Below are 16,151 nucleotides of genomic sequence, written 5' to 3' on the forward strand. Positions count from 1 at the left end.
CCCTTTTTGGCTTTAATTGACATTGGTCTGTTAAAAACAATTCTCTTCTCCTCTACCTTCGGTGTAAATGAGACAAGAATTAAGACTCTGATTGGATGCAGTAATACGACCTGCGATTGAAATAAAAACCAAAAGTGTAATGGGTCGTCAAAGTTGCAGCGTTAAATGATTTATGAGGTACGACTGCGGTAGTTGATGCGACCTTATGTGGTTTGGATCATTCTATACCGTCGACATATTCATTGGAAACTGTTATCCTGATGATAATCCTGACAGTACAGTCTGCGCGTATAGTCTATAAACGATAATCGGCTAGACTGTAGTTAATGCCTACGATGAAAAAGTGACACACTTTAATTCGCAGGATACAGTCCTAGCCTGTTGTAAATGATGCTTCTGTAACAGCGAAATCCAAATGGAAACAAGCCGACCTAAAGTGTCATGGTTCTTTAAAATGATGACGCGAAAGAATAAGTCATAATGAAGTCGGGGACGAATTTTTATCCTATTCTGAAGGACGGATAATATTGCTATAAAGAAGACTCGTTTATTTACGATTTTACGAAAGAGCCTCAACTTAATTCACTATGGGAAATTCATAGGCTGGAATTCTACTGTGGCGGATAATATTTTTGAAGTTACAATATTTATAAACATAATGAATAAATGATCCAATGGCTGATATCTATGTCAGAAATTGTTAATATTTTAGGTGAAATACAGTCTATTAATCAATTATTGTACATGCCGTAATATCGTAATGCTGTTTAAAATGTCGAATATAGATGAATCCGGGTCTAATCCAAAACTGTACACTCATCTAGATCTCGGAATTGGGATGGACTTATACAGATCTAATTGTATAACTAACAATGAGTAGCGAATAGGTCCAGATGTAGACCAGATAAAAGAAGACAGGATTCTGCTGGATTCGAATGGATACAAAAGTATGTAAGATCTTGAATGAGACGCTGATTTAATCATCCGACATTTTGAGTAAGAATTAATACTGCTCGCTTATCGTGTTCTGCAGCAAAAAATATATACAATTTGAATTCGGATGGACAAGTGTCATTACATATTAAAGATATACAGGCTTTTGTGTATCCTGAAAGAAATATTTTATGTCAGCAAATTTGACCTTTGAGTCAACGACATAAATTGGAATAGCTTTGATATCGGTGCTCGTAAATTTGGAACTAGGGAACAGACACGTGAACACTACTTAACTTACAGTTCAACGCATCCTAAAGATAATTCCAAGAAAAAAAATTACACCAAGTGAATTGCGGTTTGAAGAAAGCGCTTCTTCATCCCACTAAGCTGCTCGAGGCGTGAGGTGTAGATTACGTAACTATGATAGTTCAATGCCCGAACCACGACGTTCCATTCCGTCACTTTTACGTGGATGAGACGCGCAGACTCAGAAACATCGAGCGCGGAGCAGAAGCACGTGGACAATGCAGCTGGACATGTGAAATGATTTATGACGTCTCACCAATCAAGCCGAAAGGCGAATCGAGTACAGGAGGCACATCGAGAAACCTTCCGATAGCCTTTCACGCTGTAGGTTGAAATTGATGACTCGATATTACGCAAAATGGAAATGGCTGTACGGCCAGCGAGCAAAATCAGTAGTATCGGCCGTACTTAAGCTACTTGTCTCTGGTTCCTCAGGCAAAGAGGAAGTGGAGAGGCACTGCCGAGTTACCACACGATAATCAGTAGTAGCTTGATTATTCAGCCGTGGTTCGTTACCAAAAGTTCAACTCACGCGGTTCGTTTTACCCAAGCTCAGAATGGTCAAAGTACCGACAGTGAAGTTCTACAATGGAACGGAAATCCCGACGATTGGACTCGGCACTTGGAGGGTGATCTTATAAATTTTTCTCAAGTCTACCAACAACCCCGCTTCACCTTACTTGCTAAACAATTTTACTTCATTCGAAGCCATGGCTCAAATGGAACATTATCGCTTATCGAATACTCCGTTGTTTTCTGGATAAAAATTACATCATGACACTTGGGTCACGAAAAACGGAATATTTTCGTGTGACAATCCGTGATTCGGCAAATTTTGTTTTCATTCATTTTAATGGTAGCGATCTACTCAGCATGTGAAATAGAAATATTACCGGCATCTCGTTCTCGTATTTCATGATACATTATCCTCGTGCATAACAAGTTACGAATTCCCGCGTGTTCCGTTTTCATTATATTCGCTTTGTTTTGATAATAGTCGAAACCGAATGAAGTGACGCAAGCTGTTAAGGATGCGATTGATATTGGCTACCGGCATATCGATGGTGCCCATTTGTACGCGAATGAAAAAGAAATTGGCGAGGCTGTGCGAGCTAAGATTCAACAAGGCGTTATCAAACGAGAAGATATCTTCATCACCGGTAAACTCTGGAACACTTTTCATCGGCCAGGTGCTGTTGAACCTTCGTTGAGACGAACACTCGAAGATTTGGGCGTTGAGTATATTGACCTCTACTTGATACACTGGCCAATGTCTTACAAAGGTTATTTAAAATTGTTACCGTAATATCTAATTCTTGATCGTACTGATCTACTACCAAGTTCGGTTGAATTAACGCGTGAATTTTTTAGAGGGCAGCAATTTCCAGCCGAAGGACGCCAATGGCAAACTTGTATACGCTGACTACGATTACGTCGATACATGGAAAGCCATGGAGGAGGTTTACGAAAAGGGATTGGTGAAAAATATTGGCGTAAGCAATTTCAACGAGGAGCAGCTGGAACGAGTGTTGAAAGCCGGAAAAATTAAGCCGGTTACCAATCAAATCGAATGCCAGCCTTACTTGGGCCAATTCAAGCTTTCAGAATACTGTAAATCCAAGGGCATCGTTGTAACAGCGTTCCGCCCATTAGGACGCCCGGATAGTACAGTGATAAAAAAAGGGGAGCCGACACTTCTGGAAGATAACAGGATCATAAGGCTTTCCAAGAAGTATAACAAAACTCCCGCGCAAGTTTTGCTCCGTTATCAAGTAATTTATTTTCCCGATTACGAATATTTTATTAACGTAATAAAAATCATCGCACGATATTATGCGCAATAGTTTTTTTAGTAATACAGATATAGTTATTACCAGTATAAAATCTGGGGGTGGTCGTAAACCCTTGCGTGACTTAGCTACTGATTCTAATGCAGTCGAGTTATTAGTTATAGTATTACGAAAGTTCTGTTCGATGAATTCATGGTTTTTTCAGATCGATCGTGGACATGTCGTCATCCCTAAATCAGTGTCAAAATCTCGGCTGAAAGAAAATTTCGATATTTTTGATTTCGAACTTTCCAAGGAAGACGTTGAACTCATCAATTCCTGTGACTGCAATAAAAGATTTTGCCCAATGTCTGAGTAAGTCTAGGATCGACAACTCGTATTATTCGCCTCCGGTTTGAAAATCGCCCTATTGATAATAATCAATGATTTTGAATCTATGACTAATTTATTTTTCAGTGCCATCGACAGTCCCTATTTTCCCTTCAGGGATTAATTTCAACTACCGGGCTGAATGATTCAACACTTTCCAACAACGACACAAGTCGGTTGCACCTCAAGACAGCAGTGAATATATTTTTTACGATGTCTGTATTGCTGATTATATTGCGTGGTTTCTAATGAAATTCCTCTCCGTTTGTACAGGATTTTTATCCGAGCTCGCGCTAGCAAATATTCGACATCAATTTGATATCAAATCGTTCGAACATGGTACGGTATGTTCGCACATTGCATAAGAAAGCGAATTGAAATAAAAATTTCTTTTCAGAGTGCGCAGCGTGGCCTTACCCTTATCAACCTGTTATCTCCGCTATCGTTTTCCGTAAATAGCTATCGCAATATAATAGTTATCGTACCTGCTAATACAACAACTTTCCTCCTGCCGGATCTACTCTATATTAACAATAGTTTTTTCTCTGTCTAATCTCAAATTTTCACCGGTTCCAAGGTTAGTTATTAGGAATCGTTTATGTGATTGTTATCCATTTGCTTCAACATTATTTTTACATAAAATAATCCAGCGAATAAACCTGAGAAAGCCCAAATAGGTGATGGCACCTTAGGACCATAGAGCTTCCAGGTAACGTGGGTCATGACAGCGCAACAAATTTGATAAGCTAATGCAAATAACTAAGGACTATAAAGATAGCGCAACCTGGTATGCAGAGGTTCATGTTTTGGAAAAGTCGAAGAAATCCAGTGACTCTTCTAGTCTACGCATAGGCGAAGCGAGTGGGGTTATTTTTTGGTGGCGGTAAAATTTCCCAATAAATAATAATAATATCTTGTAATCTCAAATAAAAATTTCAACCATTTCTTTTCATGTTTTTATCGCACCGATTAAAATGAACACGGAACTATTTATTATTTAATCTGTGTCGGAACCGGGGAAGCTACTTTCTTTAAGGGATAACACCACTGTGAAAACCTAAAAAATACACCATTTTTTTGATGGAAGAAAAGGTAAGAAGATAATAATATTTAAGGAAGTTATTAGGAATATATTTAAGAATAATACAAAAACTTACATATTAATGGCTAGAGAAATGCGTAGGGGATTTTCGATAAGTTAATTTAACCATTATTTATTAACAAATTTACGCTTCTCTTATTTAGTCAAAAATTGGATATTTTCATTCAAATACTTGCCAAGTGCACAATAATCAATATTTTCAAAATCCCCTACGCATTTCTGTAGATGTTAATATGTAGATTAAGTGATTTTATCCAGTTTCAAATTTGCACTAGTTAAATTACGTGCCGCAGGATTCAACATGTTTCGCAGGAATGGGTCTGGTTTCGCCATTTTTGAACACTTGTTGATAATAATTTCTTAGAGTATACTTAAATATAAGCCTAATAATTGCCTTTGAAAATTACTATCGTATCACCTTTCCTTCCATGGAAAAAAAATGGTAAAAATAGCGCTTTTCTTTTGTTTTTACAATGTTGTTTAAGTGCATCTAGTTATCTCGCTCGCTCTAGCGACTGGCAACACCATCTGTACTAAACAGTAGCCATAATTCTCCATGTTTATTATATTATAAAACATATATATGACTTCTTTATGTATACCCTGTTCTATGTACAATAACAATTTTATTCTTGCTGAAAAGTTCTTTATGATTTCTGTAAATTTTGGAGCCTTTTGAATTTAAATATTTGGCCTACGCCCCGGGCGGTTGAAATCCATGCTACGCCACTGCGTTTACGTTTAGTTTTCTTACAAATAGAGCTCACACGCATATCTCTGAACCATTACCGGTTAGATATCCGGAGCTCTCAGACGAAATTTAGTCACAGCTCCGATTAGTACATAAATATCAGTGTTACAGTTGTACGTCGCGCGAAAGGTTCAGTGTCAATCAATTCGAATCGGTGATTATATTTTCACAGATTTTTCGTGATGAATAAAGTACCAGTGAAAAAATTTTACAATCAAATGGAAATTCCCGTTCTTGGACTAGGAACTTGGAAAGTAAGTTTAGAATTTTTATACAATTATAACTATCGCATGTTATCGGTGAACGTTAAAGTACAATCAATCGATTTCCATAAATCCAATTTCTTGTTTCAAGAACCTAGGCTAGATTTGATTTTTGTGTTGTGAATATATGCAATTAGTACTAAATTTGTGAAACCCATCAAATTTTAACCAAACAGGTTAAACCATTCAACGGTTTTGTATAAGGTTTAATCTCACATTTCTACCTCATTATGGGTTTGAAATGTAGTACATTAGGATCCAAGTGCGCGAAATACGTAATTCTCGCACGCGTAACGTGTACTATTTTTCTTTTTTTTCTTCTACTCAGCGTGCGAAATTCCTAACTCGTAAGAAACTAGAGTAAAGAGAAACTTTAATAACATTTTACAAATTCACTATTCTCAGTGTATCACATTGCGCATTAATGAGTGTGAATTGGGAATTTCGCACGCTAACAACAGACATGATAAATCAAAGTTTGCTACTGGCTACGAGTGAGTTAACAAAAAAACAATTAACGTAGCAATAACCTATGATGACATAGTATACCTATTATTCTAACAACAGTCCAAACCCGGTGAAGTGACTCAAGCCGTTAAGGATGCAATCGATATCGGGTATCGCCACATCGATGGCGCTTTTATCTACCGCAACGAAGCGGAAGTCGGCGAAGCCGTGCAAGCTAAAATTAAAGAAGGAGTCATCAAACGACAGGACATATTCCTCACGAGCAAACTTTGGAACACTTTCCATAGGCCAGAGGCTGTTGAACCTGCAATAAGGACTACTTTGAAGAATTTGGGTGTTGATTATGTCGATCTGTACTTGATACATTGGCCAATACCTTACAAAGGTTTTAACTCGATCTTCAAATACCTATTTAAAAATAATTTTACCATCATATGTGCCGAGAGTCTGTACTGAAATTATTTGATTCTGCTTTCAAAAGGCAATCTCCATTACTGACGTTTTGTTTCATGCAAGATAAATCGCACATTTTTTTCAGAGGGCAAGGAACTTCAACCTACCGGCGTCAATGGCGAAATACTGTTCAGCGATTACGACTACGTCGATACTTGGAAAGCCATGGAAAAGTTGTATGAAAAGGGATTAGCAAAGAACATTGGTGTCAGCAATTTTAACGAAGAACAATTGGAGCGCGTGTTAACGGAGGGAAAGATCAAGCCTGTCACGAATCAAGTCGAATGTCATCCGTATTTGACCCAGATAAAATTGTCCGAGTATTGCAAATCAAAGGGCATTATCATAACCGCATATTGCCCGCTAGGATGCCCGGACAGACCGTGGGGAAAACCTGAGGATCCGAAGCTTTTAGATGATCTAAAGATTACAAGCATTGCTAAGAAGTACAAGAAGAGTCCCGCTCAAGTTGTGCTCCGTTATCAGGTGACATACTTGAAAGATTGGGATTATTTTATTAAAGGAATATTACATCGAGTAGGGTCATAAGTCATAATACTGTATAATACTGCCATATCAGAAAGAGTGAAAAACGTGAATTTCGAATCAATTAAATATCAAAGTCATCACGCGCTACTACGGAGATTTTCAATTTTACGCTATGAAAATGTTAATCTGACTTAAGGAAATTTCTACGATTAATGAATTACTACTATGCCACAGGTTCAACGTGGGCATATCGTCATCCCAAAGTCAGTGAACAAATCTCGCATCCAAGAGAATTTCAACATCTTTAATTTTGAACTTTCCAAAGAAGACATTGAGCTCATCAACTCGTTCGATTGCGGTGGAAGAATTTGTGCATTGCGAGAGTATGTAATTTTATTTTCTACGTCGACCAATGATAGCATTAATCATATTTCCCGGATGTCTTTACGGATGTGAGGGGCCAATTTCCCTTTTTTATTCAATGCAACAGGTCATGTGAACACAATTTACGATGAATCGTCAAAGGCGCTGTTTTCGCGAATGTTGAGCAGACTTTAATTAATGACTATGTTTTCATAATATATAAAGAGCAAGACCCATAAATCATTCGCTGTTAAATTGATGTGTAATTTTTCATGAAACCAGTTAATTATCAATTTGAATGGTATTTTATTACCATATCATAAAACTCATTCAAAACACTTTTATTGCAACTAGTTACTCGAGTCATGTGATTATATTCATAAGTGTCCGGGATCGTCTCATCGTCGTTACTTATAATTTGATTTTCAGGATAGTAAATTTTACTAATCGAAATTTTTAGGTGTAACGAGAGCCCATACTACCCGTTCAAGAATTAATATTGGCGATCGAAGTAACCGGTGCTTGAGTTTTAACAATCGCGCCACGTGACAGCCGGCATACAACTAGTAACTCTAATCAGGATCATCTCTGAAGCAAATCCTATTTATTCAGACCTAAATACCCATAGCATGTCAACTAGTAGTAATCATGGTATATTGTGAAAAAAATAGACGTGTGCCACATTTTAACCATAGACTAAATAAAACGATATCGTTACATTTTATTTATATTTTTCTCTGGAGAGCCAAACAATCGTGAGGACATTCCATTGTATGAAAATTACAATCATGGAGTAGAGTCATTGCTGTCGTTACAACCGCAATCGCAACAGTCGCAAAAGTCTTCGTCACTATCTTCTTCTAGCCAACAGCCGGTTTCTCCTCCACAAGGAGGTTTCGGTAATCCTTCCGGTTGATAACCCCTATCAGCGCTGCACTTTGGGGTTACACTGCAATTACAGGGAACACTGGATTCTCCGCGGGAGCACTTTCCCTTACATGAACACCGGCAACCACCTGGTTCCGACAACGGAAGACACTCCTTACACGGAGTAGGCGATTGGCAAGTGTGGCAGAGAGATCCAGTATCACAGGGCGCCGGTGGACAAGTTGGTAGTGAACAAGGAGTCTGACCACAGTAAACGTACGGACAAGGAGGGTCCGGTCTACGACACGCTGGGGATTCAAGGCACTCTGGTGGCTTGCAAAGTGGTTTATTTTGACAACGGACTGCCACGGGCAGACGGATTGGAGGCTTGCAAGATGGTGGTGCACACGGCGGAGGTGGTGGACACCTAACCGGTTCGCATGATGGCGGTGGTGGACAGGACGGTGGCTTACAACATGACGGGAGTGGACATGGTGACGGTTTACGTGGTACAGGAGAACATGGAGATGGCTTGCACGGCAAAAGACAAGGTGGAGGTGGACAAGGCGGAGGTCCACTTGCTGGTAGCATACAACATGACCTTGGTTTTGAAGTGCTTGGTCTACACGGAGGCTTCTCGTAACATGGGACTGGAGCAGGAGTAGGACAGATGCACCGCTTTAGCTTTCCCTGTGTGAGAGATATTTCATAGATGTAGTTACTCTTTAGGTTCAAGATCTTAGCGAATTTTTCTGTCGGCTTACTTCGGCGTCAGTTGTGAATGCTGCTGCGCCAGACGATGATTCCGATCCCTTTCTGGGAGAACTTGTGGAGTCGGAAACCTTTGAACAGCTAGGAACCATCCAATGTGGCAGCCAGGAACCACTCTGACTTGAACTTTGCTTGCAGTCTTTTTTGGCAATGGAGTTCTTTTTCGAGCCTTTTGATTCCCCGTCCATTCCAAGGCACATTTCCATTTCAATCTGAAATGATGAGTTGCCAATAAAATGTACCCGATAGCAATTGGAGTATTGAGTATGTACTTACTATAGCCTTTTCTTTTTGCATCAGCTTCTTTTTAAGTTGGTGCATGTTATGCTTGTGTGTCTGTAACGCACAGTTCATTTTTCTCTCCGTCGATTCGAGCTCCTGGATCCGTTTAACCATTTTTTTACCACCCGAGTCCTTCTGGAATTCTCTCGAAGTCAGTAGCTGTTCTATTTGCTGTCGGAACTTGACCTCCTTCTCCTCCAGTTCACGGATACAACACTTCAAATTCACCTCCTCGGATCCAAGCTTTCGAAGTTTCGAAAGACAAACGAGGTCTTCCGAGTGAATGGAATGAAGACTTGGCACAGTAGTTTTTTCTACTTCATGCTCCAGGTCTGTTATTCGTTTAGTCAGATCGTTGTTTGCCGATTCCAAAGAATCCAGTTCCATTCCGCTTTCTTCCAACTCTATTTCCGTGTCGATTATTTTACCCTACAAAAAATATTTAAAAAAAAATAACTTTTACCTGTTACCTAACAGAAAATATGCACGTGTCGGTTATAGATACAACAGACATTGCCCGAGAGGCTGCCATGAGAATATGATCCGTCAGAAACTAGAGAAACTAATAATTATAGCGCAACTGTGATGAGATGAAGTGGAACAATGTTTGTTTGACACTGAAAATTGTACGACTTTACCAATGGAGTGCGGACGGTAAAAAAAAATGAGCTTATGCGTACGTGCAGTTTCTCAGTTTCCGCATTTAACTCAGACACGGTATTCTTTAAATTTTCCAGCAGCTTGTCTGTAGGATCAGGTGTTGGCGAGAATTTAGCCATAATTTCTTTAACCTTGCACAGTGGTGCATCAGCGCATTTTTGTCCCGATACCCACATGTTATAGGCCATCAGAGCAGGAATTGATCTCTCCATGGTGGTGATTTTATTTTTGAGAAACTGCTGACGTTGCACCATGCTGCCGCGACGTTCTTCAAACTTTGACACCGCATTTTCAAAATGTTTTGCCGGTGGTTCCCTGTTTACTCGCACGTCAGATTTACACCCCGCTGAAAAGTACGTTTCAAATATTACCATATTTCGAACAGTATAAATGTACGTACAATAGATCACAGGACCAAGCTTTCGCTGGAATTTCAGTCTACGTCGATATGGGTTACGAATGTTTTAATTTCATAGACGTCAAAAGTCAGGTTAGAGAATCTTTCATGATATGTTGAACAACCATTTCCTTATGTCAGTATTACCCAACCCCTAATGCTAGTAACTCACAACGGCAGTGTAACGTTGCCATGATTGGTTTTTGAAATGTAGTTTTCTTTATCTAATAGAATTTTATCGATTCGCTGTTTCTTTAATTATTAGCTCCTACGTTGAATTTTTACATCGTGCATGTTTTTGATTGACATTTTGACCGCGAAATGTTTAAAATTTCATAGCCAACTACGCTGATTGATTTTCTCCGAAACAAAAATGCGCCGTATCAGCTGTTAACCAATCATCACTTGTCATTTCAAACGGTACCCAAAATAGTTCATTTTATTTTTACGTCCCGCGTGAAAAATAATCGCATTACCAAATGCAAATATTTTCGGTAATATTTATAAATGTTCATGGATAATTCAGGAAAAATTCTATAGGAATTTAAATGCAGAAACTAAATTGTAAAAATATCTAAAATCTGGAGCCGAAAGGAACGAAGAATGATTTTACTTGCCAAATCAATTGCGAGTGAGACGTGAAGTTCTTCTATATTCGTGAAAATGACGCAATGTATCTTTTGCTACTAGTATATCAATCCTGTTTAAACAGGAAATCAAATAATCCGGTGATGGTAACACCTAGGGATGGGGGTGGTGACGAGGACAAGATATCATTAACTACTGCAGCAAGTACCACGCCACAGGAAAGCATTGAAAGTGCCCAAACGGGTATTCCAGGCATCGATGCTTACAGTAAATTAGAAGACAGGCCATGTCACAAGGTTGCAGGTAGAAGGCCTTTCAGTTATCGCAAACGAAAACCTTTGGAACGAAACGGGCTTTTCGCAGCCCCCCCTGGCGTGAGCCCCCATCACATGTCTTCTTCGAGTAGCCGTAGAAATACAGGTTGTAATGACATTTGTTAATTCACTGAAATACGTTAGATTTTAATGTGACTATGAGAATAGCTACTACAATTTCGCCTGGGCGAAAGTTGACTATATAATCTATCAAGTATGTGCATCTATAATTCTCAGATCTTGAATTGGTCCACCGTAGGAGGTTCGCGACTAGTGTTCATATGGCCACAGAAGTCTCGCACTCGAAGCCGATTGTTATGTGTAATGGCACCTTTAGTGCGTGGGGCGCTCATGGGGCTGCTATTCATTGATGCGTTGCACCTCTGGCCTGGCGAGTTTCTCCCTAACTCTCTTCCGTCATCTTCCCCGCCTCCACAGCCCCCCGTCAAATGCAACGTTATTGAACCCTTATGGTTCGATAACACTTGAGGGATAGCACAAAACAAGGACTGCGATGATCCACAGATATGTACAAGTTGACTCTTTCTCGCGAGCGAGTAGGAAAGCAATTGCAGTTGAATAAATAAGCCAACGACGAATAATTCGGTGCTTATCGTCGATACAGTAATTATTGTCATGACTCAAAAGACTGTGGTAGAATTATTGTTATAGTATGCAAGGTTTACGAATCAATTTTACACTCTCTTTAGCCATCGCTGGGTTTTTTTATGATTATGTATACATACAAATGATCGTTTAACATCGGGTTTCAGAGGATGTATTCAATAAATTGAAATTTTCAAGATATTCAAGTGGAATGGATCCCCTTTCTTATTTATAGCTCTAACGAAAGTGAAAACAAAACAAATTCCTGATATGTAATACAGGAGCTGGTGCTGGAGGATAGGCAGATAGTATTCACATGGAACTCTGATAGTATACCACGTGCTCGCTTGTTTTGCGTCTCTAAAATGCAACATCCTTTCACGCAAAATGTATTTTTAGAACTAATTGTCAATAGTAAACTCATGTTGGTATCCAACCAGTACCTATTGATTTCACGAAAATAGTGAATCATGTGAAAATATCTCAATTTTCGGTGTCCAATCCGTTTGTGTACAAATAATCTCGGCTTCAATGCAGATTATGAATTTTTTTGACGTCCAATAACGCTGGTGGCCTATAGGTGGCCTCCAAGCGGATATTTCCTCAAATTCCAAATATAGCGAGCCGAGCGCGGAGCGCGGTGCCAGTAACTTGTGAGCAGTGCCAAGGAAAACACGTGTTTCAGATCCGCAAACCAGATTGTATATAATTTAGGCAATTCGCGTTATTTGATTGATGCATTCCAATCAAACTAAAAATCAGTGATAAATACACTAATTGCAAACGTGTGTCTGAAGTGAAAATAATGATTATTGAAATTACAACAGCCTGGAAGTATTGAAGGTGAGTTTCATACGTCAGTTTCATTAGATTGTATACAACTTTAGCTCTGGTGAACGTATTTCGCTATGTTGGGGGCTGCTCTTTCGTTTCTGCTTGCTGTGTTTGTTAAATGCGTAGTTATATCGTTACCATGTTTTTCAATTGTCTCGTGAATTAAATGTGAATCCACGCAAATTGAACGGACACCGGCGATATTTGCAGAACTAAAGAAACTGTACGACAAATATTTGTAGAGATTGGATTTTTCCTATGAAGCTGTGATTTCAATAGTTGTTTTCTAAGTAACTTTATTCTGCACCTTTAGATGTTTTGGTTTTAATAAATGTATGGATGTTCCAAAATTTCATTCTTCACAAACGATTAATTGCGAAAGAGAAAATCCATTACACTTCCTTGTTTATGAATAATTTGAAAAACTGCCGGGAGAATAGCTTCTTTTAAACAGTTAAAAGTGCGGCAATCTAGATCATTATGATACGGAAGATTTGACAGATTTTCATCAGTTGCGTCTGCATTATAAGTACTGAAACATTAGCAAATAATGTTAGTTTCTCGAGTTTTTTACATTCGTTGCACAGTAGCCTGGTTAAATACGCACTAATGTGGACACGTCCTACTTTAGATAATCAAAAATCTCTGATAATAGGGAGCAAAGATACAGCAATGTATTTTTGAGTGATAACTAGTATAAATTATATTTTTCTCTATATATGTACAAAGAGATTCATGTGTTTGTATTTACTCAAATACGTTCAACATCGACTAACATTACAAATATGTAAATCATTTCCGGAAAAATTGATAACAAAAATAAAGTACATACAAATCAATTGACGTATGTTTCAGGTGAATAGCTCTTTATACTCTAAGGAGTAGCTCTGTTTCTATCCTAGGGAGTTTTGAGCGCCGCCATCTAATTTCAGAACACACTCACAATCTCCAGTCATGGCAATTTGCTGCGATAAATACGCTCTGCATTACCGAGTGCTTTCGTAACGCATTACAGGTTGGTTACCGACATATGCTTACCATCTGAAATTAGTACTGCAAATCATTTTGTGTCACATGGCACGCTAGTAGGTCAGACACGAAAAACATAAGCATAGCCTCTCTGAGACTTCTCAGTTCACTCTGACAGAATTCTGTTGCACATTGCTGCAGGGTGCAGACGAAAATACCGGTTAAAAATGTCGAATTCGCATTTATTTATGAAAACGGGGTTTCCCCGTGCAGCATTGAACAATGGTATCGGACGTTACGTGTGCCAACTGCAACGTGTTACAATAAAATTCTGCAAAAACAATGGATCGAGCCGTGGAGTGCGGTAAATATCTGCCTATGATAGCCGTGGATATTCCTAACCTGCGATGTTTTTCTTAATCCTCATATTTCTCTTCTTAGAGATTTCCTCGAACACGATCTTGTAAATTTCGCCAAGGAGAATCCGGGAATCGTCGTATACGTAAAACCTCGGAGGCATAGGACACCTGCTCTGAGTGCTGAATACCGTAAGTCCTGGCAAACGTTGTAAGTGAAGTAGATACGCTTTGCTCTCTGTTTCAAATGCATTGAATGGAAACGAAGTAACAAGTCAATTTCATTTATGATTTGCTGCGGAATGAGCGACAGTAATAATGATCGCTGTTATTTTTATCTAACGGTTCAATCAACGGTTCAATCAATCATCCCAGTTTACAAATTTAACTGATTTTCAGTAAATGGAGAAAAGCAGTTGCTATTCTGCAGAAATTATACACGGGAGGAAGTTAACAAATGGTTGGGGTTCCTGCGATCGCAAGTACGTGACACTTCGGCTATAAGACTTAGGAAAATGTGGCACACGGATAATCCTTCCATCCAGGGACCTTGGACACCTTGGACATTTAGAGACCCTGCTCAGAATCTGGTTGAATTTCCCGATGTATGTACACAAATATTTGAACTTTTAGTTTTCTGCGTAAATCGCATTTAAGTAAAACTACTACTTGATCAAGTTGAATGTCCCATAAATTTTGTTCATACTAATTACCAATGTTTTTCTTAGCCCAAGTTATTCAAGATGGAGACCGAACAACAAACAGCCACAGAAAAGTTACTGGAGATATTTAAAGCTCAACAAGAAGCTGAAAGAAAAAGAGCGAACGAAACGGGATAGTTTTTTAATATATGAACTGTACAATATTAACTTTAGATATCATAAGTATCGTAGGTGAAGAAATTTAAAGGAAATAAATAAATGTCACGTCGGTAGCGGATGGACTTTCGTGCAATTATTACATATTATAGACAATGCCCATTATTACATTTATTACCGTTGCTCGTGTCTTGTAAAATCAATTAAATTTTTACAAAAATCTTTAACAAATAACACTGATTTCATAGCTTTTGCGGATTTTAGTAAAATGTACCGACTTATCTGATGCAACTTCAGACTGTCTGCGGCAGTAGTTGCCGATCGCGATCTCGTTGCAGCTTTCACGTGTCTCGGAAACGCCATCTTGCGAAGCAATACAAGTGTTACAGCGTCGAACAGTGAAGCAATAATTGGCACACTCATGTCGCAAACTAACGAAAAGCGTTTGTTGGAAGACATAGAGGCGGATATTTTCAAGCTGAAAGAAATAATACAACAGATAATTGAACTAAGAAGTAAGATACTTTGTATTTCGTTCAAATTCATACACGCGTTATTTATTCTCACATTCTTATCGATCAATTTTTCTTTTTCGTTGTTCCAGAATGTTGTGCCGAATATAGACTGGAGTTGGCCGCTCAAAACCGTTACGTGTGCCTGGAAATATTCGAAACTGTGAATGATTTTTTGACGAGTCATGATGCACAATTCGCTTCATGATACACATTACTCTACCGTTTCTTGCGAGTGTGTGGAATATGGTTGTAATAAATATCTGTAAGAACAAGCGTGAATACGATGCTTGCAAGGAACAATGCAAATTATGAAGACCTGACTTTATTGTTAGTCTTATATATTCAATTATACTAATAACACAAACACTATAATGATGTAATACTCATAACATTAATAAAATGTATTTTATCACTTTAACCCAGTTTCTATGTTTTACGTAATAAGTGCATCGAGAAATAACTTATGTAGATTGGAGGTAGAACGTCAACAAACGTTGATCGACAGTAACATAATAGCAGTGGATATTTAGGAATCGGAAATAACAAATCACAATGCAGTGTTACAGTAAATTAGGGAGGAATATGAGGTTGCGAAATTATCTGTACACGAATATTTTATTAGGTACCCGAGAGTTGAATAAATACATAAATCATAAATAATAATAGATCAGATGTGATAATGATGCAGAGACCAAAAAGTATATGCGGTCCATGTACAATATTGATATACATGATCCATTTAGGATTAATACGTGATGCATACTATAAATTTTATAATTTTCCAGCAGACGAACCAAAAAATCTACAATAATTAGTTATAAAATGAAAACAGGAGAATTATTCATGTCGAAATGAGATTCTATTCGACACGCGCTCGATGTATT

General features: G+C 38.5%; 4 protein-coding genes across 17 annotated transcripts; 3 read left to right on the forward strand and 1 right to left on the reverse strand.

Moving 5' to 3' along the window:
• The first annotated feature begins 44 nt into the window (after nucleotides 1–44).
• On the forward strand, nucleotides 45–3,799 carry LOC124222364 (aldo-keto reductase family 1 member B1-like). 10 transcript variants are annotated; one of them, XM_046633222.2, is made up of 6 exons: nucleotides 45–177; nucleotides 786–1,566; nucleotides 2,240–2,525; nucleotides 2,614–3,014; nucleotides 3,238–3,386; nucleotides 3,489–3,799. In XM_046633222.2, the coding sequence occupies exons 2-6, from the start codon at nucleotides 1,357–1,359 to the stop codon at nucleotides 3,523–3,525; spliced, it is 1,083 nt and encodes a 360-aa protein (XP_046489178.1). In that variant the 5' UTR covers nucleotides 45–177; nucleotides 786–1,356; the 3' UTR covers nucleotides 3,526–3,799. The 10 variants fall into 10 exon arrangements, with proteins under 10 accessions (XP_046489178.1, XP_046489177.1, XP_046489171.1 ...); XM_046633221.2 differs by having other exon boundaries at nucleotides 53–177; nucleotides 365–1,566; XM_046633215.2 differs by lacking the exon at nucleotides 45–177 and having other exon boundaries at nucleotides 298–996; nucleotides 1,237–1,566.
• Nucleotides 3,800–3,950: 151 nt separating this feature from the next.
• LOC124222362 (aldo-keto reductase family 1 member B1-like) lies at nucleotides 3,951–8,000 on the forward strand. Of its 4 annotated transcripts, none has more exons than XM_046633211.2 (6): nucleotides 3,951–4,284; nucleotides 5,427–5,508; nucleotides 6,085–6,370; nucleotides 6,524–6,924; nucleotides 7,162–7,310; nucleotides 7,751–8,000. In XM_046633211.2, exons 1-6 carry the CDS (start codon nucleotides 4,151–4,153, stop codon nucleotides 7,785–7,787), a joined length of 1,089 nt encoding a protein of 362 aa, XP_046489167.1. In that variant the 5' UTR covers nucleotides 3,951–4,150; the 3' UTR covers nucleotides 7,788–8,000. The 4 variants fall into 4 exon arrangements, with proteins under 4 accessions (XP_046489167.1, XP_046489168.1, XP_046489169.1 ...); XM_046633212.2 differs by having other exon boundaries at nucleotides 4,152–4,493; XM_046633213.1 differs by lacking the exon at nucleotides 3,951–4,284 and adding an exon at nucleotides 5,923–6,011 and having other exon boundaries at nucleotides 6,101–6,370.
• An 8-nt stretch (nucleotides 8,001–8,008) lies between these two features.
• Nucleotides 8,009–10,461, reverse strand: LOC138191190 (uncharacterized). The gene is made up of 5 exons (XM_069137390.1): nucleotides 10,440–10,461; nucleotides 9,891–10,216; nucleotides 9,205–9,639; nucleotides 8,922–9,140; nucleotides 8,009–8,847 (listed from the first exon to the last, which is right to left on the reverse strand). Exons 1-5 carry the CDS (start codon nucleotides 10,459–10,461, stop codon nucleotides 8,077–8,079), a joined length of 1,773 nt encoding a protein of 590 aa, XP_068993491.1. The 3' UTR covers nucleotides 8,009–8,076.
• Nucleotides 10,462–12,431: 1,970 nt separating this feature from the next.
• On the forward strand, nucleotides 12,432–14,873 carry mRpL43 (mitochondrial ribosomal protein L43). 2 transcript variants are annotated; one of them, XM_046631806.2, is made up of 6 exons: nucleotides 12,432–12,618; nucleotides 13,465–13,624; nucleotides 13,780–13,942; nucleotides 14,020–14,126; nucleotides 14,334–14,539; nucleotides 14,663–14,873. In XM_046631806.2, the coding sequence occupies exons 3-6, from the start codon at nucleotides 13,806–13,808 to the stop codon at nucleotides 14,771–14,773; spliced, it is 561 nt and encodes a 186-aa protein (XP_046487762.1). In that variant the 5' UTR covers nucleotides 12,432–12,618; nucleotides 13,465–13,624; nucleotides 13,780–13,805; the 3' UTR covers nucleotides 14,774–14,873. The 2 variants fall into 2 exon arrangements, with proteins under 2 accessions (XP_046487762.1, XP_046487763.1); XM_046631807.2 differs by lacking the exons at nucleotides 12,432–12,618; nucleotides 13,465–13,624 and having other exon boundaries at nucleotides 13,664–13,942.
• Nucleotides 14,874–16,151: the final 1,278 nt, after the last annotated feature.

This window comes from Neodiprion pinetum, chromosome 6 (genome assembly GCF_021155775.2).
Source record: "Neodiprion pinetum isolate iyNeoPine1 chromosome 6, iyNeoPine1.2, whole genome shotgun sequence".
Lineage (NCBI taxonomy): Eukaryota > Metazoa > Arthropoda > Insecta > Hymenoptera > Diprionidae > Neodiprion > Neodiprion pinetum.

Coding starts and splice junctions, on each gene's coding strand:
- LOC124222364 (XM_046633222.2), top strand. CDS start 1,357: ATGATAGTTCAATGCCCGAACCACGACGTTCCATTCCGTCACTTTTAC. Junction 1,567..2,239: donor TTCCGATAGCCTTTCACGCT/GTAGGTTGAAAT, acceptor TTTTGATAATAG/TCGAAACCGAATGAAGTGAC. Junction 3,387..3,488: donor AGATTTTGCCCAATGTCTGA/GTAAGTCTAGGA, acceptor TTTATTTTTCAG/TGCCATCGACAGTCCCTATT.
- LOC124222362 (XM_046633211.2), top strand. CDS start 4,151: ATGCAAATAACTAAGGACTATAAAGATAGCGCAACCTGGTATGCAGAG. Junction 4,285..5,426: donor GGGGTTATTTTTTGGTGGCG/GTAAAATTTCCC, acceptor ATATTTTCACAG/ATTTTTCGTGATGAATAAAG. Junction 7,311..7,750: donor AGAATTTGTGCATTGCGAGA/GTATGTAATTTT, acceptor CGAAATTTTTAG/GTGTAACGAGAGCCCATACT.
- LOC138191190 (XM_069137390.1), bottom strand. CDS start 10,461: ATGGCAACGTTACACTGCCGTT. Junction 9,640..9,890: donor CGGAAACTGAGAAACTGCAC/GTACGCATAAGC, acceptor TATTTTTTGTAG/GGTAAAATAATCGACACGGA. Junction 9,141..9,204: donor TGCAAAAAGAAAAGGCTATA/GTAAGTACATAC, acceptor TCATCATTTCAG/ATTGAAATGGAAATGTGCCT.
- mRpL43 (XM_046631806.2), top strand. CDS start 13,806: ATGTCGAATTCGCATTTATTTATGAAAACGGGGTTTCCCCGTGCAGCA. Junction 13,943..14,019: donor GGATCGAGCCGTGGAGTGCG/GTAAATATCTGC, acceptor TTCTCTTCTTAG/AGATTTCCTCGAACACGATC. Junction 14,540..14,662: donor ATCTGGTTGAATTTCCCGAT/GTATGTACACAA, acceptor TGTTTTTCTTAG/CCCAAGTTATTCAAGATGGA.